This window comes from Geotrypetes seraphini, chromosome 1, assembly GCF_902459505.1.
Source record: "Geotrypetes seraphini chromosome 1, aGeoSer1.1, whole genome shotgun sequence".
In the NCBI taxonomy this organism is placed as follows: Eukaryota; Metazoa; Chordata; class Amphibia; order Gymnophiona; family Dermophiidae; genus Geotrypetes; species Geotrypetes seraphini.
The window spans coordinates 128,511,466-128,536,816 of NC_047084.1; the positions used below are offsets into that span (position 1 = coordinate 128,511,466).

At 43.1% G+C, this 25,351-nt stretch overlaps 1 protein-coding gene across 5 annotated transcripts in view; it reads left to right on the forward strand.

Annotated features, from left to right (window-relative positions):
• BBS7 (Bardet-Biedl syndrome 7) overlaps positions 1 to 25,351 on the forward strand; it is a 454,813-nt gene that overhangs the window by 206,816 nt on the left and 222,646 nt on the right. For all 5 annotated transcript variants that reach the window (XR_004538826.1, XM_033938299.1, XM_033938327.1 and 2 more), the window contains 2 exons: positions 4,778 to 4,862; positions 14,124 to 14,226. Coding sequence is in view for 4 of the 5 variants with exons in the window: in XM_033938299.1 (XP_033794190.1) it covers positions 4,778 to 4,862; positions 14,124 to 14,226 (188 nt within the window). In the remaining variant the exon portion in view is untranslated. The remainder of the gene's footprint in view (positions 1 to 4,777; positions 4,863 to 14,123; positions 14,227 to 25,351) is intronic.

Sequence of the window (25,351 nt, forward strand, 5' to 3'; positions counted from 1 at the left end):
ACAGCACCGTCACTATCAGTACAAAGTGCTACCTTTTGGCCTCGCTTCATCGCCCAGGGTGTTCACCAAGTGCCTTATTGTGGTGGCGGCCTTCCTCAAGTCTCACAACCTCCAGGTGTTCCCCTACTTGGACGATTGGTTGGTGAAAGCACCTACGTCTCCACTGGTGCTACAAGCCACTCATCACACCATCTCTTTCCTCCGTCTCCTGGGGTTCGAGATCAACTACCCCAAGTCGCATCTGCTTCCCACACAGCGACTTCAGTTCATTGGAGCAGTTCTCGACACCACACTAATGAGGGCGTTTCTCCCCTCCGACCGTCAACGGACCCTGCTCCACCTCTGTCGTCAGGTGCTCCTTCATCACTCCATTCCTGCCCGACAGATGATGGTCCTCCTGGGCCACATGGCCTCGACGGTCCATGTGCTTCCTCTGGCGCGACTCCACCTCAGGACACCTCAATGGACTCTTGCCAACCAATGGTCACAGACCACGGATCTTCTTTCTCATCCCATCTCTTTGACATCGTCTCTTCAGCAATCTCTTCAATGGTGGTTGAACTCCTCAAATCTTTCCAGGGGTCTACTCTTTCATCTACCCCCTCACTCCATGATCATAACCACGGATGCCTCCCCCTATGCGTGGGGAGCTCATCTGGGAGATCTATGCACCCAGGGACTCTGGACCCCTCAGGAGCGTCAACATCACATCAATTTCCTGGAACTCAGAGCCATGTTCTATGCTCTCAAGGCCTTCCAGCACCTTCTCTGCCCTCAGGTTCTTCTCCTGTGCACAGACAACCAAGTCGCCATGTACTACATAAACAAGCAAGGCGGCACCGGATCTCCCCTCCTCTGTCAGGAGGCCATCCGCATCTGGACCTGGGCCACGGCCCACAGTCTCTTCCTCAAGGCTGTCTATATCCAGGGCGAACAGAATTCCCTGGCCGACAATCTCAGCCGCATCCTTCAACCTCACGAGTGGACTCTGGACCCTTCAACACTCCACTCCATCTTTGCTCGCTGGGGCACGCCGCAGGTGGACCTCTTTGCAGCGCCTCACAACCATCAGCTACCCCAGTTCTGTTCCAGACTCTTTTCTCCTCATCGTCTGACCCCAGATGCATTCCTGCTCGACTGGACGGATCGGTTCCTCTATGCCTTTCCTCCATTACCTCTGATGTTGCGGACGTTATCCAAACTCCGCAGGGACAGGGCCACCATGATTCTCATCGCTCCTCGGTGGCCTCGCCAACACTGGTTCTCACTCCTGCTTCAGCTCAGCTCCAGGGAGCCCATTCCTCTTCCTGAGTTTCCTACTCTACTTACGCAGCAACGTCAGTCTCTACTGCATCCCAATCTGTCTTCGCTCAACCTGACAGCTTGGTTTCTCTCGGGCTGACCTCTCCAGAGAATCTCTCAGCCTGTCCGTCGCATTTTGGATGCCTCCAGGAAACCGGCCACCCTCCAATGTTACCATCAGAAGTGGACCATGTTCTCCTCTTGGTGTCTACTGCGTCATCACGATCCCACCTCATTTTTTTTTTTTCTTTTTTATTTATAAGATTTTCCATTTTAATACAAGCATTACAATATACAATGCAAAAGATCCAGAAACAATATTCAACGAAACTTGTAAAGAAAAACATTATGTCTTATTTAGTCCACAATTTAAACCACAATTTGAAGATCAAGAAAGGAAATAAACTTCCAAAAACAGTAGTAGCAAATCAACTAATCAAGGTCACGGCATTAGATTCCCAAATTACAATCAGCTGGCAAGTCATACATTACTAGGCATGGTTACCATTTTCTCTTTTGATCCAATAAATTCCAAAAGTTGTTTGGGCTCAAAAAAAAAAGAAAATTCTTATTTTGAAAAGATACATAACACTTTGCAGAAAATTTAACAAGAAAAGTAGCCCCCAGAGCCAGGGTCCTTGACCTCAAGGACAAGAACTCCTTCCTGCGTCTCTGAGTCATCTGAGCTAAATCTGGAAAAACTCGAACATTAGAACCCAAAAACTTATCATTTATATGTCGAAAATACATACGAAGAATAAATTCCCTGTCACTCTCCAAGGCTAAAGTCAACAACATGGTAGTTCTTTGAGTGACAACCTCAAGGGAGTTTTCCAGAAATGAAGACAAATTCAAATCCACTACTTTATCCACTGGAGTTTCTATAGGTGTGGATTCCCCTTGTGTTGTCTTTAAATTCAAATAGTAAGCTCTAACAATTGGAGGTAGATTTTCTGGTGGGATGGCTAAAGTCTCTCGGAAATATTTCCTAGCCATCTCAACTGGTGAAATAATAGGACACTTAGGAAAATTCAAAAATCTTAAATTATTTTTCCTCAATTGGTTTTCAAAATTTTCCATCTTACGGGAAACATAAGATCTCTCCTTAACCAATTTCACTTGAACCTTCTTTACTTCATTCAAATTATTTTCCTATTTCTCCAACCTTTTATTAACATTAGTAAGAAGCACCCCTTGTTGCTCCACCTTGGAGAAAACAGTTCCATAATCTGTTTTAATTGTAGATAATGTCAATTTGAGATTGGAATCCATGACTGATATGGCCTGCCATAGCGCCTCCATGTCTATCTTATCTGGCTTCTTCATCTCCCCAAAACTGATAGTATTCCCTCCTGAAGCACCTCTCACCTCTTCTTCTAAAGTGCAGGGGATTTCTTGATGACTCCCATCTCCTCCTTCCATGGAAAGGCCTGATAGGGATGTTCCTCCAATGCTGGAGTCGCTCTCTCCCTCTCGGGGCTGTCGGACTCCAAGCAGTCCCTGCACTTGTGCACTTCCAGGCTGGGGAGGAACCAGCCTCTGGTCCGGACTCAAAGTTGTCCGACTCTCTGCGCTGAGGTTCGCCGAAACATCCGGGTTCCCTCCCGAAGTAACTGGGGTCGCCTCACCCATGCGAGCAAAAGCGCTCGTTATGGTAGACTGAATCAGCCGTTGAAGGGGTTCAGCCGCTGGAGGAACAACGCGGGAAACTCCCTTCCTCTTCCCCATGTCGCCACCGGAGAAGAGGCACCAACGCAGATTCAGGCACTAACGAGCAGAGAGCTCGCTCAGGCGTCCGCTCCCGATGCCATCTTGATCTCCAAGCCTGTCTCTCGATCCCACCTCATTAGCGGTGGAAACTGTACTGGACTATTTGCTCTCTCTGTCCGACGCTGGCCTCAAGTCTACCTCAATCAGAGTCCACCTCAGTGCCATCACTGCGTTTCATGAGCCTATCCTCGGAAAACCTCTCACGGCCCACCCACTGGTTTCCCGGTTCATGAGAGGCCTCTTCAATGTCAAACCACCTCTGAAGCCTCCTCCTGTCATCTGGGACCTGAATGTGGTTTTATCAGCCCTCATGAAACCCCCTTTTGAGCCTCTTACCACAACTTCGCTCAAACTTCTAACATGGAAGGTGCTTTTCCTCATTGCCATCACCTCTGCCAGGAGGGTTAGTGAGCAGCATGCACTGGTCGCCGATCCATCGTTCACTCTTTTTCACCATGACAAGGTGGTTCTGTGTACCCATCCTAAATTCCTTCCCAAGGTGGTCTCGGCTTTTCACCTCAACCAGTCCATTGTGTTGCCTGTCTTTTTCCCTAAACCCCATTCTCATCCTGGGGAACAGGCATTGCACACGCTGGATTGTAAGCGTGCCCTTGCATACTACCTTGACCGTACCAGAGCTCACCGCTCGTCCCCTCAGCTCTTTCTGACCTTCGATCCTAACCGTCTAGGTCGTCCTGTCTCTAAACGGACGCTTTCCAATTGGCTTGCTGCCTGTATTGCGTTCTGTTATGCTCGGGCCGGTCTCTCACTGGAAGGTGCTGTCACGGCCCACAGGGTCAGAGCTATGGCTGCTTCTGTGGCTTTCCTCCGTTCCACGCCCATCGAGGAAATCTGCAAGGCGGCCACTTGGTCCTCAGTTCACACGTTCACTACTCACTACTGTCTGGATGCCTTCTCCAGACGGGATGGACACTTTGGCCAATCTGTGTTACAAAATTTATTTTCCTAATGGCCAACCATCCCTCCTCCCTCTCTGTTAGCTTGGAGGTCACCCATGCGTTAAGAATATGCTGCCTGCTTGTCCTGGGATAAAGCACAGTTACTTACCGTAACAGGTGTTATCCAGGGACAGCAGGCAGATATTCTTACGTCCCACCCTCCTCCCCAGGTTGGCTTCTTAGCTGGCTTATCTTAACTGGGGACCACGCTCTCCTCCGTCGGGCGGGAAGGCACTCGCGCATGCGCGGTGCGGCCAACTAGAACTTTCTAGTTAAAAAGGTTCGTACCGGGGCTCCGTCGGTGACGTCACCCATGCGTTAAGAATATCTGCCTGCTGTCCCTGGATAACACCTGTTACGGTAAGTAACTGTGCTATACGTGGTTGAAGACAGATTTTTCTTGCTGCTTACTTTCGTGTAATGGCTAGGAACATTGACTTGGATTTAAAATGGAGTATGCTGATGTCATCCCACTGAAGCGGGACAGCGTGCATGTCAGCTGAGCCTGATCAGAATGTCAGAAAATTAGAGAATTTTTTTGCTCAAGGTTATTTGAGCTAGTTGGATCAAAAGTTGTATTCTATTGTTGGACAAATCCATTGTTTCCAAATGTGCTCTTATAATAGAAATAGCTGAAGTTTGGGGGATGTTTGTGTACAGAGCTGTTATATCCAATATAAGTAGCATAGCTTGAGGGGGAATATCCCAAATCTGTCAATGGTATCTTTAAAATCTTTTCTTTCTAGGCCTTGTCGGAAAGCATCATGTCTATCCAAGGTGGCTGCATTGGAAAGGATGGTTATGATGAAATTTTGACAGCTACTTATTCGGGTAAGTGCAGTGAAAAATGGAGCATAATTTAAGTAGGAAACTTCAAAGATTCCCGCTACTTTTCAGTGAATGTGATTGAAATCATGCTGCCATGGCTTTTGACCTATTTACAGGACTATCAGGTTTCTGGTAGTAATATATTTCAAAACAGCCTCTTTGGTTGATGTTTGCATTATTTAAATTCTAAGTCTGTAGAATTTTATTTAAGCTTTTAGTGCATGGCCACTCAGTATCTTCCTGAAATCCCTGCAATCACCTAGACTGGCAGAGATATAAATAGAGAGCTAAGTAGTATGTATGTGTTGTTCTGTTTTATTATTTGTTATGTATTACTTTATGTTACTTTTTGCAAAAAAAAGTGTGACCCAGCTGAGATTAGAGCATCTTGACTGTGAGATATCCTAGCGGTGTACAATAGTCTGCCTCCAGGTGCCTGAGGATGTCTTCCCTTTGTGTGTATAAAAGTGTAGAGCAGGGGTGTCCAACCTGTGTCCTTTGTCGAGAGCGATGCAGTGGTTTCCTCTGCTGCCCCCTGGTGTTTACCATCTTGCCTGCTCCCTCTGTCTTACTGCAGCATTTGCGCGGCCCTAGAAATTTTTTTTATTTTATTTTTTTAATTCTTTATTCATTTTAAATCATAAACAAGTGTACAATAATATATCCATTAAATTTCAATGTAACACTTGAAAATCTTAAATCATATCATCAAGAACAAAAGTATATATCCCCACCCCTACCCTACTGAAATTAAAATTCATGAATCATTTTCAAACATACAATAAGGCCCTGATTCTCCAAAGTGCATCCCGATTTTAGGTGTCCTACAGCTGTCTAATCAGCCAATCGGGATGCACGTTTTAAAAAAAAAAATGCTCGTTCTCTAATTCTATATATTGTATTTTAACATAGTAACATAGTAACATAGTAGATGACGGCAGATAAAGACCCGAATGGTCCATCCAGTCTGCCCAACCTGATTCAATTAAAAAAATTTTTTTTTTTTTTTTTTTTTTTTTTTTCTTCTTAGCTATTTCTGGGCGAGAATCCAAAGCTTTACCCGGTACTGTGCTTGGGTTCCAACTGCCGAAATCTCTGTTAAGACTTACTCCAGCCCATCTACACCCTCCCAGCCATTGAAGCCCTCCCCTGCCCATCCTCCTCCAAACGGCCATACACAGACACAGACCGTACAAGTCTGCCCAGTAACTGGCCTAGTTCAATCTTTAATATTATTTTCTGATTCTAAATCTTCTGTGTTCATCCCACGCTTCTTTGAACTCAGTCACAGTTTTACTCTCCACCACCTCTCCCGGGAGCGCATTCCAGGCATCCACCACCCTCTCCGTAAAGTAGAATTTCCTAACATTGCCCCTGAATCTACCACCCCTCAACCTCAAATTATGTCCTCTGGTTTTACCATTTTCCTTTCTCTGGAAAAGATTTTGTTCTACGTTAATACCCTTTAAGTATTTGAACGTCTGAATCATATCTCCCCTGTCTCTCCTTTCCTCTAGGGTATACATATTCAGGGCTTCCAGTCTCTCCTCATATGTCTTCTGGTGCAAGCCTCCTATCATTTTCGTCGCCCTCCTCTGGACCGCCTCAAGTCTTCTTACGTCTTTCGCCAGATACGGTCTCCAAAACTGAACACAATACTCCAAGTGGGGCCTCACCAATGACCTGTACAGGGGCATCAACACCTTCTTTCTTCTACTGACTACGCCTCTCTTTATACAGCCCAGAATCCTTCTGGCAGCAGCCACTGCCTTGTCACACTGTTTTTTCGCCTTTAGATCTTCGGACACTATCACCCCGAGGTCCCTCTCCCCGTCCGTGCATATCAGCTTCTCTCCTCCCAGCATATACGGTTCCTTCCTATTATTAATCCCCAAATGCATTACTCTGCATTTCTTTGCATTGAATTTTAGTTGCCAGGCATTAGACCATTCCTCTAACTTTTGCAGATCCTTTTTCATATTTTCCACTCCCTCTTCGGTGTCTACTCTGTTACAAATCTTGGTATCATCTGCAAAAAGGCACACTTTTCCTTCTAACCCTTCAGCAATGTCACTTACATACATATTGAACAGGATTGGCCCCAGCACCGAACCCTGAGGGACTCCACTAGTCACCTTTCCTTCCTTCGAGCGACTTCCATTAACCACCACCCTCTGGCGTCTGTCCGACAGCCAGTTTCTGACCCAGTTCACCACTTTGGGTCCTAACTTTAGCCCTTCAAGTTTGTTCAACAGCCTCCTATGAGGAACTGTATCAAAGGCTTTGCTGAAATCCAAATAAATTACATCTAGCATATGTCCTCGATCCAGCTCTCTGGTCACCCAATCAAAAAATTCAATCAGGTTCGTTTGGCACGATTTACCTTTTGTAAAGCCATGTTGCCTCGGATCCTGTAACCCATTAGATTCAAGGAAATACACTATCCTTTCTTTCAGCAACACTTCCATTATTTTTCCAACAACTGAAGTGAGGCTCACCGGCCTGTAGTTTCCTGCTTCATCCCTGTGACCACTTTTATGAATAGGGACCACATCCGCTCTCCTCCAATCCCCAGGAATCACTCCCGTCTCCAGAGATTTGTTGAACAAGTCCTAATAAAAGCTGAATATGATATAATATTACTCCTCATAGTTGCTTTAAATGCATCCCATACGTTCTCTATAGATGTATCCTCCACTAAATTTATTTGAAAGAAATCGTTAATTTGTGTTTTAAAATTTTCCAAAAATTTGTCATCCACAAGCAATGCATTATCAAATCTCCAAAGAGGTCTACCATTCTCTAATTGATCTAATTGTAATTCTATCCATACTCCCGCATGATCCGAAATAATAATAGGATCTATGGAAGCTTTAATCACCTGTTGCACTTTATTTGTTGAAACAAAAATATAATCTATTCTTGAAAATGATTTATGAACCTGTGAACAAAATGAAAATTCCTGATCATTAAAATGAAGAATACGCCATATATCTTTCAAATCACATGATTGAACCAAATTATCTAAACCTAAAGATTTAATACTTTTACCTGGTTTTTTATCCAATAATGGATCCATTACAGCATTAAAATCTCCAGCCACCACTAAATTAGAAGCAGCCAGTGGTAATAACATATTCTGTAACTTTTTAAAAAATTCTGATTGATTCGAATTAGGGGCATATATATTAAACAACGTCAGGGCATCATTTCCCATACCTATATCAATATGTATCCATCTTCCATGTGGATCTGAATTTTTTACCTTAATCTTGGCCATACATTTTTTATTTATAAGAATTGCTACCCCTGCCTTTTTACCTTCTGCTAGAGCAAAAAACATTCCTTTACCCACCCACCCGATAGTTTCTGTGATTCCTTTATACTAAGATGGGTCTCCTGCAGACAGTAAATATCCGCATTTTGCTTTTTTAAAAATGTCAATACTTTTTTCCTTTTGATTACGTGATTCAGGCCATTAACATTAATAGAATATATCTTAAAAGACATTATACATTTTAATACTTCTCATTATAATCCTTCTCTCTTCTTCTTTCATATTTAGAATCCAAAATATGTTTTTCACGACACACATTTTTACCCCTAAAGTATCTAATCCCTTGTTTATTTTTCCCTTAATCATTCTAGTAAATACTCTCATTTTCCCTCCCTTTCCCACCCAATATAATGGCTGCTTAAGGATACACATTGGAACTGTAACCCGAACGTTCTCCTCCCCCCTAGGCAATCAATATTCAATCAAATTCCCCTTCTATCTATCTATATTAATCTTTAATTTCTTTAGTCATTTTTTCCATAACTTTTCATTAATGTATCTTTATCCATTTAACAGTTTTTAATTTATATTTCCTTAGTATTATTGTTTACATCATAAAATTTTATCTTAAACATATATTTAATATTTTATCAATGTTTTTCCTATATCTTGCTCTTTCTTTCTTATAAATTTTTATTGTCTTTTCTTTGTTTAATTTTTCTTTTCTTCAGATATTTCAATATTTCATACTTTTATAATTTTTCATAAAGTCATCAAAACCCATCTTAATGTTTTATGTTAAAATATCATAGGTTCTGGTTTAGCAAGAAAAGCTTTTAATTTTTCTGGATCCTCGAAATACAGGGATTTATCTCCAGATGATACTCTCATTTTTGCCGGATAATATAGACCGTATTTAAAACCTTTTTCTTTTAGTTGAGGTCTCATGTCTAATAGTCTCTTTCTTTTATTTGCTGTGTTTTTAGCAAAGTCCGGCAAAAACCATATTCTGGATCCTTTATAATTTAGATTTTTGTCTTTCTTTGCAGCATTTAATATTTCTAATGCTTGTTGGTATCTAAGCATTTTGAAAATTAGCGGTCTTGGCCTGCCTTTATTTTCTACATTTTTAACTGGGATTCTATGCGCCCTTTCTATTTCAAGTGGTTGTTTCAAGTCCAGTTGTAATATTTTTGGAATTAAATTTTCTAGAAAAAGGATAGCATTTTTTCCTTCTAAATTTTCTTGTATTCCAAAAAGTTTAATGTTTTTCCTTCTTCCTCGATTCTCATAGTCTTCCAGTTGATCTTTCAATTTATTCAATTCCAGACTGTCATTTTTGCATCTTTTTGCTTCACCTTCTATGACTTCCATTTTAGATTCTAATACAGTTGTTCTTTTATTATTGACTTCCATTTGTCTGTGAATGTTCAATATTTCTTCCTTCATTTCAGACATATTGGTTATCGTTTCCTTAAGCATTTGTTTAATTTGTCTTAGTTCTTCCATAACTTCTGTTTTACTCAATATGTCAGGTTCTTCTGCAGGAAGTGGGATCTTGCTTGGTGTTATTTGATCCTGTTTTTGTCTTTTTGCTGACATACCAGCCTCATTTTTATTTTGTCTGGTACTTGCCATATTTTTGAATCTATTTTTATATTTTTATAGATTTTATCTTCTCCAAATTCTTTATGTTCAGTAATTTTTCTGTCCACCACAGTATACAATATCCCACCTTCAACGCTATATTGTTGAGGGAATAGCAAACTTTTTTTTTTTTTTGGATCCCTTCCTTCAGGGTTCCTGTCTAATTTCGTTGGAGGGTAGTTTCTATTAGTTGAATTTTCAGTAGTTTTTCCCTTCTTTCTCCTTCTCTTCCAATGTCACACAGTACAAAGTCAGTTTTTTTTACCCTTAATGTTTCTCTCCAAAACCATCAGGGGAGGGCTATTTCAAATTGCCTCAATTTCAGCCCTTCATCAAACCAGTTCAAATTGAGGAAGTCTTTATTTTTTATTTTTTTATCGTTTAATTCAATGTCACCGTGGTCTTCAAGCCTCTTTTTAATTTTTATTCATTCAGCTCGTCAGTGAATCTCAGCCCTCATCACCGTATCTCTTCAGTACTGAGATAAACATGCGCTCTTTCTCTCTCAGTACCTACTTTAGTTTTAGCAAGGCTTAGTTTCAGGCTGGTTACAAACACACTGTGAGTTTTTTGATTATTTATGACTCATCACTCCAGCGTAAGAAAAAGTGTCAAAAAACCGGTAAAAGAGAAACAGACCTTTTGTATTGGCTCTCCTCCTTCAGGTCATTTAATTTCAAATCTTAATACCGCTTCGTTTCAGCTTTTTTCTTTACAGTTGTTTTTAATATGTTTCAGTATAACCGGCTCTTTTTTCTTTCCCCTTCCTTAAGCCTCAAGGTTTTGTTTTAACACCGGAGGGGGAGGGCTACATATGTCCGCTGACACTTGATAGTCGTTTCAAACTGTCATATTTCATCATTAGCCCTCAACCGAAGTCTCTCACCATCCATTTCAATGTTCAATAGTCTTTCTCCACAACTTTTTCCACTTTCAGCGTCACTCTTTACAATATAAGATGAAAACCGACGAAAGAGGTTTTTTTTTCCTTAATTCACAGGGCTCCGTCTTAGCACCGTCAGGAGAGGGCTACTTCTAACCGCCACAACTCCAGAATTGATCGGCACCAGTCTCCCCACTAAACCAGTCCTCTCCTCTCTTTTCTTTCACCATTGACCGGTTCAACCGCCAAGCAGCCCACACTAGCACAGATACAAGCCGGCAAAAAAAAAAACAGCGGTCTTACTTGTTGTCAGATCTTACTCAGTGCCGGTAGGAGAAAATATTATCAAATTTTCTCTGTTGTTAAATATCTATAAGTTTTATCGATCAGTATCAAATTTTCTTTCAAATTTCAATTTGAAGGGGAGAATTATTAATCTTTGTTGCCTAGCTTGGAGGAGCGTCGTGATCACACGTCCATTTGTGCGCGATAAGCCACATCAGATTAATGCATCTCAATGGCCACTAATTTGGTCTTGGAGAATGGGATGTACAATGTCAGCATCTATGAGACAAACTTGGTTCTTCTTATTACATAGAGCTTTTTGGACCCCTACACGTTTGCAAAAATTAGACAGTTCTAAGTCCAATAAATGCTGGCACTGTAATCTAGAACCAGGGACATTAGATCATTTATTGTATCATTGTCCCTATATTAAAACTTTTTGGAATTCAATTTGGCCACAAATTAATAAATTGATGGAAAATCATATTGCAATATCATATGACACAATATTATTTGGAATGATGATGAGGAAAAAAAGTCAAATTTCACCAGAAAATAACAAGCTTTTATTAATTATGACAGGGGTTGCCATTCAGCATATAACTAATAACTGGAAGAATTACAACAACCTAAATTATACATTTTGGTGGAATACAATATGTCATATATTTAAAATGGAAAGAACAATAGCAATACAAAGGGGGACATATACTAAATTTATAAAAATATGGGGGCCATTGGCAAAATACTGTAATGAATAAATAGTAGGATTTTTCTTCTTCTTTTCTTCTTTTAAGGATCTTTTTTATGACACACATAGAGAGGGGGTAAAGAAAATAATTTCTACATAATATGTTATAATATATTATACAATATGTAATGTATGAATGAAAAGTAATAGAAGGGTGGGGGGAGGGAGAGGGGATAAAATTTATTTAGAACATATTGTATTAGATATAAAAATGTTATTGAATATTCATCAATTGTATTCTAACATGTTGTACACTTTCTATAAAATTTGAAAATTAAAAATATTATATATTAAAGTAATAAAAGGGTGGGGGGAGGGTGAGGGGGAAAATCAAATTTAGATATATAATGTATTAGATATAAAAGTGATACTATGTATTTATCAATTGTATTTTAATATTTTGTACACTTTATGTAAAATTTGAAAATAAAAAATAATGGGGAAAAAAAAAAAAAAAATGCTCCCCAGGCAAGCCTGAAGGCGCCTCCGGGAGCCTAGGGAGACCCGCAAGATGCCTAAGCCCGTCTAAGGGCCTTAGGCGGGCCTTAGGCTAAACCTAGGCGGCCCAAACCCTCTGCCCGAAGACGCACCCCCCTACTACCGACCGCCCCCCGACACTATCGACCGCCCCTGACACTATCGACCGCCCCCCCCGACAATACCGATCTCCCCCCCCCCCCCGACAATATCGATAGCTGGCAGGAGGGTGCCCAATCCCTCCTGCCCGAAGACCCGAAGATGCACCCCCCCCGGCGCTAACAACCCCCAAACCTCCACTCCACCAAACCTGTTCTTAGATGGGTCTTGCACGTCTTGAGCCGGCAGGCACGCCTCGTAGAAATGAAGCGGGCCTGCCCCTTCCCGGCCCATCCCGCTGAAGCCTAAGGCCTGATTGGCCCAGGCTCTAGAAGCCTGGACCAATCAGGCCTTAGGCATAGCAGGTCCGCCCATCCCCACTAAGTCTAAGGTCTGATTGGCCATCCTATTCAGAATCAGGGCCTAGGTGTCTTGCGGGCCTCGCCTTCAATATAGGCGGCTTGCCTGGGGAGCATTTTTTTAAAAAAACGTGCATCCCGATTGGCTGATTAGACAGCTGTAGGACGCCTACAGCTGCCTAAAATCGGGACGCACTTTTAGAGAATCAGGCCCTAAGTGTACAGAAATATAATCATTATAATTTCAATACAACACTTGAACATCTTTCCAAATCATCTAAATAAAAATATTAATCCCCTCCCTCCCGCCCTACCTAAAGAAATAAAAACAAACTCTCAATGGAAAATATACCACCCCCACCCCCCAATGCGTAAAATATAATCTCCCATAAAAAGTGATGTCTACTCATTACAATATTTTTCCATTGGCCCCCCAGATCTTTATAAACTTATTGTAAGTCCCTTTCTGTGTAGCAAGAGCTCGTTCCATCTTATAAATATGGCATAATGAGTTCCACCAAAATGTATAGCTAAGATTAGAGTAGTTTTTCCAATTTTTGGTAATATGCTGAATGGCGACCCCTGTCATGATTAACAAAAGTTTATTATTACTTGATGAAATTTGATTTTTTTTTTTTCAAATTATAAATTTTTTTTTCAGCCAATGCGGCCCAAGGAAGCCAAAAGGTTGGACACTAGTCAAATGGCATGTAAATGATAGTTTCACTATATTAAGTGACACCTTTCATAAAGGAGAGTTAAAAAGTCACATTATTGCTATCCATTTGCAGGATGATAAATACAAATCCTTCTTAGAACAGCAGTCTTGGTTAGACAACTAGGCTGACTTATGGCGCCTTCAGGAAAGAAATCAAAACTGCATTGTTCGATAGATTTATCTCCTAAACAGAAGCTACACTAAAAATTCAAACAATTGTATCCTGTTCTTGTGTAATATGTTGTCTCACAATCTTATAATGTGTACATTGTAATTCGCTGATTGTCCAGCTCTCTTCGGTGTGAACCGCCTAGAAGTCGTCTTGACTTTTGCGGTATAGTTATTATTATTCTTATAAAATAACTTATCAGATATCATGTGGAGACTTAAAAAAGAAAGTTCTCATACACTTGCCACTAGATCACATTCTCCCCTCTTCCTACTCGGTAGGTGTTCAGTGTCACAGAAGGGCCTCTTTCAAAATAATTTTGCCGCACTAGAAGAGATGTGTTTTGATTTTCAGGCCTACACAATTTACCGTTAGAGAGATTCTAAGTGAGGTGCTGTTTACAGGTTATTAAAAATTTGATATTGTACCCTTCAAGGCAAACTGATGTACAGGAAGGAGCCCCTTGTTAAACTGCTTTATAAAAACAAACCTTGTCTTATCGCAGCTTGTGTGAACACCTTGCCAAAAAGTTAATCGCACATCTCTGGCTGCACTGGATGGAGGAGAAATGAGCCTTTGGCCACTATCTTGTTTTACAGGCTGGGTGACAGGCCTGAGCACAGAACCTGCTCATAAGGAAGCTGGGCCCGGAGAAGAGCTCAAGATCAGCCAAGAAATGCAGAACAAGATTACATCTTTAAGGTGATAAAAATAACTTAATAGCTTCTCTCATCAATGTAGCAGATTAATACTGATTGAAGCTGCTGGCTACACATAGGAAAGATATGGATGTGATTTTTCAGAACCTGAAATTCTTTTCAAAAATGACCCCATGTGTTTGATGATGTATGTGTATGCTTTTTAATAATAATAATAACTTTTATTTTGTATACCGCCATACCCAGAGAGTTCTAGGCGGTTCACATCAGTTAAACAAAGTTACAAATGAAGAAGTCGTGGAAGTTAGGAAGTCAGTTAAACAGAGTTAGCTGACCGGAAGTCAGTTAAACAGAAGTTACAAACAATGAAGTCATTGGAGTTCGGAAAGTACAGTAAGAAGGAGTAGGTAGGGACTCCAGTACAAGGTGTGGGGAGGGAGGGTGGTGGCGGAAGGTGTTAAGGGTTCTGTTCATGGAATAGGTGTGTTTTGAGTTGTTTTCTGAAGGCGAGGTAGGTGGGGGCCTTGAGTATAATTCAAGCTAGCCAAGGGTTATGTTTGGCTGCCTGGAAGGAAAAAGTTCTGTCAAGGAACCTTTTGAAGTGACATGATTTTAGAGTGGGGAAGGCGAACAAGTGAATTCTGTGGGAGCTCTTGTTGTTGTTGTAATTTAAATTGAAGTGAGGGTTGAGGTAGCTTGGTGATATGCCGAATACTGTTTTGTAGCAGAAGCATGCAAACTTGAATAGGACTCTGGATTCAAGTGGCAGCCAATGCAATTTGTGGTAGAATTGTCTTCCTAAGACTAGAATGATTCTCCTTTACAATAAGACTAACCCCCTCTTTTACGAAACTGCAATAGCAGTTTCTAGTGCAGAGAGCTGCGCTGAATGGCCCGCACTACTCCCAACGCTCATAGGAACTCAATGAGCATCGGGAGCAGCATGGGTCATTCAGCGCGGCTCCCCGTGCTGGAAACTGCTATCGCAGTTTTGTAAAAGGAGGCCTTAGTTGGTGTTTTCTCAGGGCTGGTCCTTGTCTTAATTACACTTTTTTTTTTTTAAACCTTCAGTTCCATTTTCATTTTAGGCCAAGGGTATCCAACCTTTTGGCTTCCCTGGGCCGCATTGGTTGGAAAAAATGTTTCTGGGGCCGCACAAATGTGCAAACGCTGCAGCAAGACAGAGGAGGGAGCCGTCAAGATGGTAAACACCCGAGGGCAGCAGAGGAAAACACTGCATCTCCCTCGACCGGGGCCGCAGGTTGGACACCCCTGTTTTAGGCAGTCAAAACAAACTGAGCCAAGAATATGATGTATTGAAAAGAAAATTTGTAGGTTCACAGAGAAGAGATTCCTAATAGCTAAATTTCTACAGCATTTCATTTCAATTTCAGAAACCATATTATACAGTACAGAATAAGCAGAGGAAGAGAGAAAGTCTCACAGCTTCAGAGAAGAAAAGAGAAAATCCAAGGGAGAGAGACAGACAGAACAGAGAAATACATTTTTCAGTCTCAGGGTAGACCCCCAACTTAATTTGTAATGTAATGTAATTTATTTCTTATATACCGCTAATCCGTTAGGTTCTAAGCGGTTTACAGAAAATATACATTAGGGTGCATTAAAATTATAAGTAAGAAAGGTACTTAGAAATTCCCTTACTGTCCCGAAGGCTCACAATCTAACTAAAGTACCTGGAGAGTAATAAAGAAGTAAAAAATAGAGATGGAGGAAAAAATAAGAAAATAAACATTCTAACAAGACTACATTGATCTAAAGTACTTTGGAAGGTTGAAGAGAGGAGAGAAAGGAATAAATGCAGAAGGGAGGAACCGTTGAACAATAGAATTCTGGAGAAATTTAAATGATAGAAATAAAACAAAACAAGTGGCAAAACAATGAATGAGATTAAAAATAATTCATAAACTGGAAAGAAAAATAAAAATAAAATCAAAACATTGTCTTCAATCCACAGTTTCAGTGTAGATGGGCTGGAGTAAGTCTTAACAGAGATTTCGGCAGTTGGAACCCAAGCATAGTACCGGGTAAAGCTTTGGATTCTAGCCCAGAAATAGCTAAGAAGAAAAAAAAAAAAAAAAAATTTAAATTGAATCAGGTTGGGCAGACTGGATGGACCATTCGGGTCTTTATCTGCCGTCATCTACTATGTTACTATGTTCTGTTACTATGTCAGTGATGAAGTGGAGCAAGTAAGTTTTGGAGGAGCGATGACGTTCCCAGAAAAAGGGCTTCTTCAGTGGAGAGATTTGATTGATAGTCCCAGGATGCCCATGTCTCCTCTGTGATGGTCTCCTCCATGCATCCTCCCCATGACACACTGCCCGTGCTCTAGCCACTACCCTGAACGGCTGCTCCAAGGAGACTGCCCCAGAAGAGGCCTATGGTGACTGTAAGAATTCCTCTTCTGCGGAAAAGCTGCCCGGTGCTGTTGTTGGTGTGTGTTGGTGCCACTGGAGCTGGGGCTGACAGGGGACCCCTGCTTTGCTGCTGCTGCGTTCATCACAGCGCACGGATTTTGCGACACCGGCGAGAAGCTCTGGAGAAAAGCCGGGCTGATGGACGATGGGATTCCGGGGTAGAAGTTATCAGACTCCGGGCCGGGCAAAGCCAAAGACTTGATGAAAAATCCTGTCTTTAGACCAAAATGTTTAACTGGAACAGAGTTCAGAGAGAGGGGACCTGGAAACTAAAGAGCTGGTTGAGTGGAAGGTGACAAAAGGTAATGGTCAGTGGAGATCGCTCTGAGGAAAGGGATGTTACCAGTGGTGTGCCTCAAGGTTCAGTTCTTGGGTCTTTTTTATTTTTCTTAAACATTTTTGTAAGCGATATTGCTGAAAGGCTTTCGGTTAATATTTGTCTCTTGGCGGATGATACTAAAACATACAACAGAGTAGACACCCTTGATGGAGTAAATGACATGAGGAAGGACCTAGCAAAGCTTGAAGAGTGGCCTGAAATTTGGCAGCTAAAATTTAATGCTAAGAAATGCAAGGTCATGCTTTTGGGCTGCAAAAACCTAAGGGAACGGTACAGTTCAGGGAGTGAAGAATTGAAAGAGTAGCGGGACTTAAGTGTGTTGTTAAGGTGGCCAAACAGGCAATAGTGAAAGCTAGAAAGATGCTAGGATTCATAAGGAGAGGTAAGAAAAAGGAGTTATTCTTTAGCGTCCCTCCAGACTGGCACAGAACGGATGGGTTTATGCTTCTCTGCCAGCAGGAGGAGATAGACATTGACTTTTGAGTATAGAAACATAGAACATAACGGCAGAAAAGGGCCACGGCCCATCTAGTCTGCCCACACTAATGGCCCACCCCCTAACTACCTCCATGAAGAGATCCCGCATGCCAATCCCATCTTTTCTTAAAATCTGGCACGCTGCTGGCCTCAATTACTTGTTGTGGAAGATTATTCCAGTGATCAACCATCCTTTCGGTGAAGAAATATTTTCTGGTGTCGCCATGAAATTTCCCATCCCTGATTTTCAACGGATGCCCTCTTGTTGCCGTGGGTCTTTTAAGGAAAAAGAGATCCTCTTCCACCTCGATATGGCCTGTGACATATTTGAACGTCTTGATCATGTCTCCCCTCTCTCTGCGTTCCTCGAGTTGAGTACAGCTGCAACTTACCCAGTCGTTCCTCATACAGGAGATCCTTGAGTCCTGAGACCATCCCGGTGGCTATTCGCTGAACCAACTCAACTCTCCGCACATCTTTTTGATAATGCGGCCTCCAGAATTGTACACAGTATTCCAGATGGGGGTCTCACCATGGATCTGTACAACGGCATTATGACCTCGGGCTTACGGCTGACGAAACTTCTATGGATACAGCCCATGATTTGTCTAGCCCTGGATGAAGCTTTCTCCACTTGATTGGCAGTCTTCTTGTCTTCGCTAATGATCACCCCCAAGTCACGTTCTGCTACAGTCCTTGCTAGGATCTCACCATTTAGGGTGTAAGTCCTGCATGGATTTTTGTCGCCAAGGTGCATGACCTTGCATTTTTTTGGCATTGAAACTTAGTTGCCAAGTCTTTGACCAATGCTCCAGCAGGAGTAGGTCCTGCGTCATACTGTCAGGCATTGAGCTTTTGTCGGGCACTGTGCTTTCATCTGTTGTGCGGTTGCCTACCACATTGCATAGTTTCGCGTCATCGGCGAATAATGTAATTTTACCTCGAAGCCCCTCAGCCAAGTCTAAGATGTTAAATAGGATCGGGCCCAAGACCGAGCCCTTCGACACTCCGCTGATCACCTCCATCGTATCGGAGAGTGTACCGTTTACCACTACCCTCTGAAGTCTACCTCTAAGCCAGTCCCTAACCCATGCGGTTAATGTTTCACCCAGTCCCATCGAACTCATCTTGCTCAATAACCTGCGGTGTGGGACGCTATCAAACGCTTTGCTGAAGTCCAAGTACACGACATCCAGGGACTCCCCTATATCGAGCTTTCTTGTTACCCAGTCAAAGAAGCTGATCAGATTTGATTGGCAGGACCTTCCCTTCGTAAAACCATGTTGATGGGGATCTCGTAGATTCTCCTCATTCAGGATCATATCCAATTGGCGTTTGATTAGTGTTTCCATAAGTTTACTCACTATCGATGTGAGACTCACCGGTCTATAATTCTCAGCCTCTGTCCTGCATCCCTTTTTGTGGAGTGGAATGACGTTAACCATTTTCCAATCCAACGGGACTCTTAATGTAGTTAGGGAAAGATTGAAGAGCGCGGATAACGGTTCTGCCAGGACGTCACTCAACTCCCTGAGCACCCTGGGGTGTAGTTTGTCCGGTCCCATAGCTTTGTTCACCTTGAGTCTTGATAGCTCCTCGTAGACACTGCTGGGCGTAAACTTGAAATTTCGAAACGAGTCTGTAGTCTGTGCAGTCCTGTCTACAATCAGTCTCCAGTAGATGGAGGTGGTAAACCTGTGCAGTCTTTCCTTTGTTTAGTGTAGGGCCTGTTGGATTTAATTAGTAGCCTTCTTGTCCCTGTTTGTGGATGCTAGATTGAGCTTGGGGGACCATTTTGGGGGTCTGTCTGACCTCGGGTGTGCCACACTCAACTGGTCAAGTCCCTCCCCCATTACCTCACCTCCCCAAAATTTTTTGGCTTAAAGGTGCCTCAGCTGTAAGTGTTGCCACTGTTCAAGCCAGACATATAGCTTTGAGAGCCAGTGGGGTCTGCTCACTTGCTCACTAAAGTTGTATTTAAAAAAAAAAAACATCCTGAGGCAGTGCCAGTCTGAAAAGAAGCTTTAAATTAGCTTCAGTTGCTTTTAATTGCTAACCGGCGGTTTTCCTTTCACTTTTTAGCAGTTCGCAATGAGCACTTATAAGAAGCAGAAAAAGTGTGTATTGTATGCTCGACAAGCGGTGGATGCGGCCGGTGTGTGCATGAAGTACTCCAGCCACCACGAGGGGGAATCCAGCGAGCAGGGTTCCCCTTCATGCATGCACCGCTTGTCAGCTGCAGGCAGTGGGGAAGCCCAGGCTTCCCCTAATGCCCACACAGGAATTTCACTAGCCGCCGATGATCCTTTTAGCTTCTTTTTAACCATTTTCCTCATTTCATTATAGTGTCCCTTTCAAAAATTAAATGCCTCTACAGTAGATTTCTTTTGCATTGTCACTCCAGATCACCCCCTAAACTGTACCGTTCCCTTGGGTTTTGCACCTTCTTAGGAGCTTTGGGGCCACATAGAATAGAGGTGGAAGAGACAAAGACTGTGTCTGAATTGAAGAAATTGTGGAACAGGCACATGGGATCTCTTAGGGAGAGGAGGAAATAGTGGATGATGGGTAAGTTGGCCTTTATCTGCCATCATGTTTCTATGCGATTGGCATTCTGTTCCTGGTTAACAGTGTAATCGCCAACAGATTCTTTTGGGATAACCTAAGTAAAAGTGGTCCTTATGGGGGAAAGTGGCATTACCAGCCAACATGGATGGCTGAGTGCTTAGCTCCGCATGCCTTACTAGTAAATTGTGTTCCTTCTGCCCGTTTTCATGGTATGTTGTGCCAGAGTGGGTTGAATGCTTAAATGGCCCAGCTCAGAGAAATTTCAACAATTTTGCTTTATACACCCAGCGGCCCCAAGGCTCCTAAGATGGTGGCTCGTTGTGCTCTTTCTGACGAGTCCTACCACTTATCCTACTTTGTCTCCAGTAAAGCCGATGCTGCAGGTTCGGGAGTTATTGCAGGAAATCAAGAGTGGACATCAAGACAGTAAGGGAAGAGCTTGCATGGTGAGATAGCTGAACTGGGACATCGGATGAATGAGGCGGAGGAATGTATGGATGAACAGCAGGAGCTGCAACTTGAGATGGATGTGTGTATGAAAGAAATGCTTACATGCTGGATAAGCTGAAGGACCTTGAAAACCAACGCTGGCGCTCAAACCTTAGGATAACGGGGTGTTCCTGAACGGACTGACACTAATGATTGTGCAATAGATATCCAGCATGGCTTCGGTGGCTCCTGAATCTATTGGTCTGAGTATGCCCATAGAACATTACTAGCACCACATGGCAATAAGCCGCGGGATATCATCGTGACACTTTGACAAAATGGGTTGAGAACTGGCTTGGAGGCAGGCGTCAGTGGGTGGTGGTGAATGGCACCCCCTCTGAAATGACGGAGGTGATCAGTGGAGTGCCGCAGGGCTCGGTCTTGGGCCCGATCCTGTTCAATATCTTTATAAGAGACTTGGCAGAAGGGCTTCGAGGTAAAATAACGTTATTCGCAGATGATGCCAAACTATGCAATGTAGTAGAAAGGAGTGCAACGGTCAAAAACTCAATGTCCGACAATATGAAGCACGACCTACTCCTATTGGAGCGCTGGTCTAGGATCTGGCAACTAAGTTTCAATGCCAAAAAATGCAAAGTCATGCACCTTGGCAGCCAAAATCCATGCAAAACTTACACCCTTAATGGCGAGATCCTAGCAAGGACTGTAGCAGAACGGGACTTAGGGGTGATCATCAGTGAAGATATGAAGACTGCCAATCAAGTGGAACAGGCTTCATCTAAGGCTAGACAAATCATAGGGTGTATACGTAGGGGTTTCGTCAATCATAAGCCTGAAGTCATTATGCCATTGTATAGATCCATGGTGAGACCCCATCTGGAATACTGTGTACAATTCTGGAGGCCTCATTACCGCAAAGATGTTCTGAGACTGGAGTCGGTCCAGCGAATGGCCACCCGGATGGTCTCAGGACTCAAGAACCTCCCGTACGAGGAACGGCTGGATAGGTTGCGGCTATACTCTCTCGAGGAACGCAGAGAGAGGGGAGACATGATCGAGACGTTCAAATATCTCACGGGCCGTATCGAGGTGGAAGAAGATATTTTCTTTTTCAAAGGTCCCAAGGCTACAAGAGGGCATCCATGGAAACTCAGGGGAGGTAAGCTGCATGGTGACACCAGAAAGTACTTTTTCACCGAGAGAGTGGTGGATCGCTGGAATGGCCTTCCACTTCAGGTGATTGAGGCCAGCAGCGTGCCCGATTTTAAGACAAAATGGGATCGACATGTGGGTTCTCTTCACAGAGAAAGGTAGGGGAGGGTCATTGAGGTGGGCAGACTGGATGGGCCGTGGCCCTTATCTGCCGTCTATTTCTATGTTTCTATGTTTTCAGGAGTTTAAAATGTGAACAGCAAAAGCAAAAATTGTGATTCTTTGGGATACTTTTGAGATTACATAAGAACATAAGCAATGCCTCTGCTGGGTCAGACCTGAGGTCCATCATGCCCAGCAGTCCGCTCACGCGGCGGCCCAACAGGTCCAGGACCTGTGCAGTAATCCTCTATTTATACCCCTCTATCCCCTTTTCCAGCAGGAAATTGTCCAATCCTTTCTTAAACCCCTGTACTGTACTCTGCCCTATTACTCCCTCTGGAAGCGCATTCCAGGTGTCCACCACTCGTTGGGTAAAGAAGAACTTCCTAGCATTCGTTTTAAATCTGTCCCCTTTCAACTTTTCCAAGTGTCCTCTTGTTCTTTTATTTTTCGAAAGTTTGAAGAATCTGTCCTTCTCTACTCTCTCTATGCCCTTCATGATCTTATAAGTCTCTATCATATCCCCTCTAAGTCTCCTCTTCTCCAGGGAAAAGAGACCCAGTTTATCCAATCTCTCAGCGTATGAGAGGTTTTCCATCCCTTTTATCAAGCGTGTCGCTCTCCTCTGAACCCTCTCGAGTAACGCCATATCCTTCCTAAGGTACGGAGACCAATATTGGACGCAGTATTCCAGATGCGGGCGCACCATCGCCCGATACAATGGCAGGATAACTTCTTTTGTCCTTGTTGTAATACCCTTCTTGATTATGCCTAGCATTCTATTTGCTTTCTTAGCGGCTGTTGCGCACTGTGCCGTCGGCTTCATTGTCATGTCCACCATTACCCCCAAGTCCCTTTCTTGGTTGCTCTCATTCAATAATATCCCTCCCATCGTATAGTTGTACCTCGGGTTTCTGTTTCCAACATGCAATACTTTACATTTCTCAACGTTGAACTTCATCTGCCATCTCGCCGCCCATTCCCCCAATTTGTTCAAGTCCCTTTGCAATTCTTCGCATTCCTCTTTAGTCCCAGCTCCACTAAATAGTTTTGTATCGTCCGCAAATTTTATTATCTCACACTTCGTGCCTGTTTCTAGATCATTTATGAATATATTAAATAGCAGCGGCCCGAGCACTGAGCCCTGCGGAACACCACTCGTGACCCCCATCCAGTCCGAGTAGTGGCCCTTCACCCCTACCCTCTGTTTCCTACCCGCCAACCAGTTTCTGATCCATCTATGTACGTCTCCGTCCACTCCATGGTTCTTCAGTTTCCGGAGTAGACGTTCATGAGGCACCTTGTCAAAGGCTTTTTGGAAATCAAGGTATATGATGTCTATGGGGTCTCCTCTGTCCATCCGTTTGTTAATTCCTTCGAAGAAGTGCAATAAGTTCGTTAGGCACGATCTCCCCCTGCAGAAACCATGTTGGGTTGTTTTCAAAAGTTCGTTTCTTTCCAGATGTTCATCGATGTGTTCTTTAATCAGTGCTTCCGTCAGTTGAAATTTATTAGGATCTGGTCTCAGTAACTTTGTGGAGACATGCAGACTTGAAGCCCCTTCTGTTATATCTACAAGAGAAAAAACCATCAAATATTGTTGGTAGTATTCTTTCGGTCTGCTTTTTTATTTGGAAGGCAAGCTTTGCACGGTCCGTATCCTGGAGGAGGCAGCCATCCTATGTTTCCCACTAGAGCAGTTTACACCTCATGCTCAGCCTACCAAGGACAATCAAATGGGATCTCATTCGCAGACTCAGCACGGGCTCGCAGATGGGGCAGATTAATTTACCAATCAACGGGGGATCCTCCACAGGCAGAAGTGCCTAAAGCAGGCTGCTGATTTCCTGGCAGAAGATTCCTGCTATTAGTTCATGTTCTCCTCTGGCAGCCTGGTCTGCATATGGTTACTTGATTTCTGTGAACTTCTGTACTGCCATTTCTCGGATGGGGTCAGGATGATCAAAGCCACCAGGTGAGTATAAGCCCTCGGGTAAGTAAATCATTGAATACCTCTACATGGATAAGAAAAGGGGGCAATATCTGGAAAGCAAAATAGGTATATACGAATGCTCGAAGTATGGGAAACAAGATTCTGGATCTAGAAGCATAAGAACATAAGAAGTTGCCTCCGCTGAGTCAGACCAGAGGTCCATCCTGCCCAGCGGTCCGCTCTCGCGGCGGCCCATCAGGCCTAATTGCCTGAACAGTGTCCCTGACTAATTTTGTAACTGCCTCTAATCTACTAATCCTATCCCTATTACCTACCTCTACTCCTATCTGTACCCCTCAATCCCTTTGTCCTCCAGGTACCTGTCCAGACCCTCTTTGAAGCCCTGTAGCGTGCTCCTGCTTATCACATCCTCCGGTAACGCGTTCCATGTATCCACCACCCTCTGAGTGAAAAAGAACTTCCTGGCGTTTGTTCTAAACCTTTCCCCTTTCAATTTCTCTGAGTGCCCCCTTGTACTTGTGGTTCCCCGTAATTTGAAAAATCTGTCCCTGTCTACCCTTTCTATGCCCTTCATGATCTTGAAGGTTTCTATCATGTCTCCTCTAAGTCTCCGCTTTTCCAGGGAGAAAAGCCCCAGCTTCTTCAGTCTGTCAGTATATGAGAGGTCTTCCATACCCTTTATTAGCTTAGTTGCTCTTTTCTGGACTCTCTCAAGTACCGCCATGTCCTTCTTGAGGTACGGCGACCAGTACTGGACACAGTACTCCAGGTGCGGGCACACCATTGCACGATACAGTGGCAGGATGACTTCCTTCGTCCTGGTCGTGATACCCTTCTTAATGATGCCCAACATTCTGTTTGCCTTCCTTGAGGCTGTGGCGCATTGCGCCGACGCCTTCAATGATGTGTCTACCATCACTCCCAGGTCTCTTTCAAGGTTAGAGACCTGGGAGTGATGGTAGACACATCATTGAAGGCGTCGGCGCAGTGCGCCACAGCCTCAAGGAAGGCAAACAGAATGTTGAGCATCATTAAGAAGCAGTAATGGAAGAAGAGGTGTTGAATATAGTGGCAATCACAGAGACATGGTTCACGGAGAATCATGACTGGGATGTAGTTATACCAGGCTATAATCTGTTCAGGAAAGACAGGGTAGGAAGAAAAGGAGGGGGAGTAGCGTTATATGTTAAAGATCACATTAAAGGAATGTTGCTGGTAACAAGACTTCTCAATATAAATCAAATAATGAAACTTAAATAAGAATGTCAAAAGCTAGGATTATACTGTTTTCACATACACTCAGATTTGTGTAATCCGACCAAGAGCCCTGGCTCCTATAGCCGAACCCACCGTCCCATCACTGTGTATGACTTTGGTACAAAAATAATAATAAATAAAGGCAAGTGCTCTTAAAATACTAAATTTGTTCTCAATGGCAATAAGAGGAAAAAACACTCCACTTAGCTGTAAGAGGTGTTAGCAGGTCCCAACATGGGCCATGTTTCGAGAGTCTGTTTCAAGGAACCCAAAGGAGATGTGAAAAACTTCATATGCCAAAGAAATGGTTACTGTGTGATTCGGACGAAAACTTGTGTTCTGATAATAGAAATATAAATAACAGTCCTTA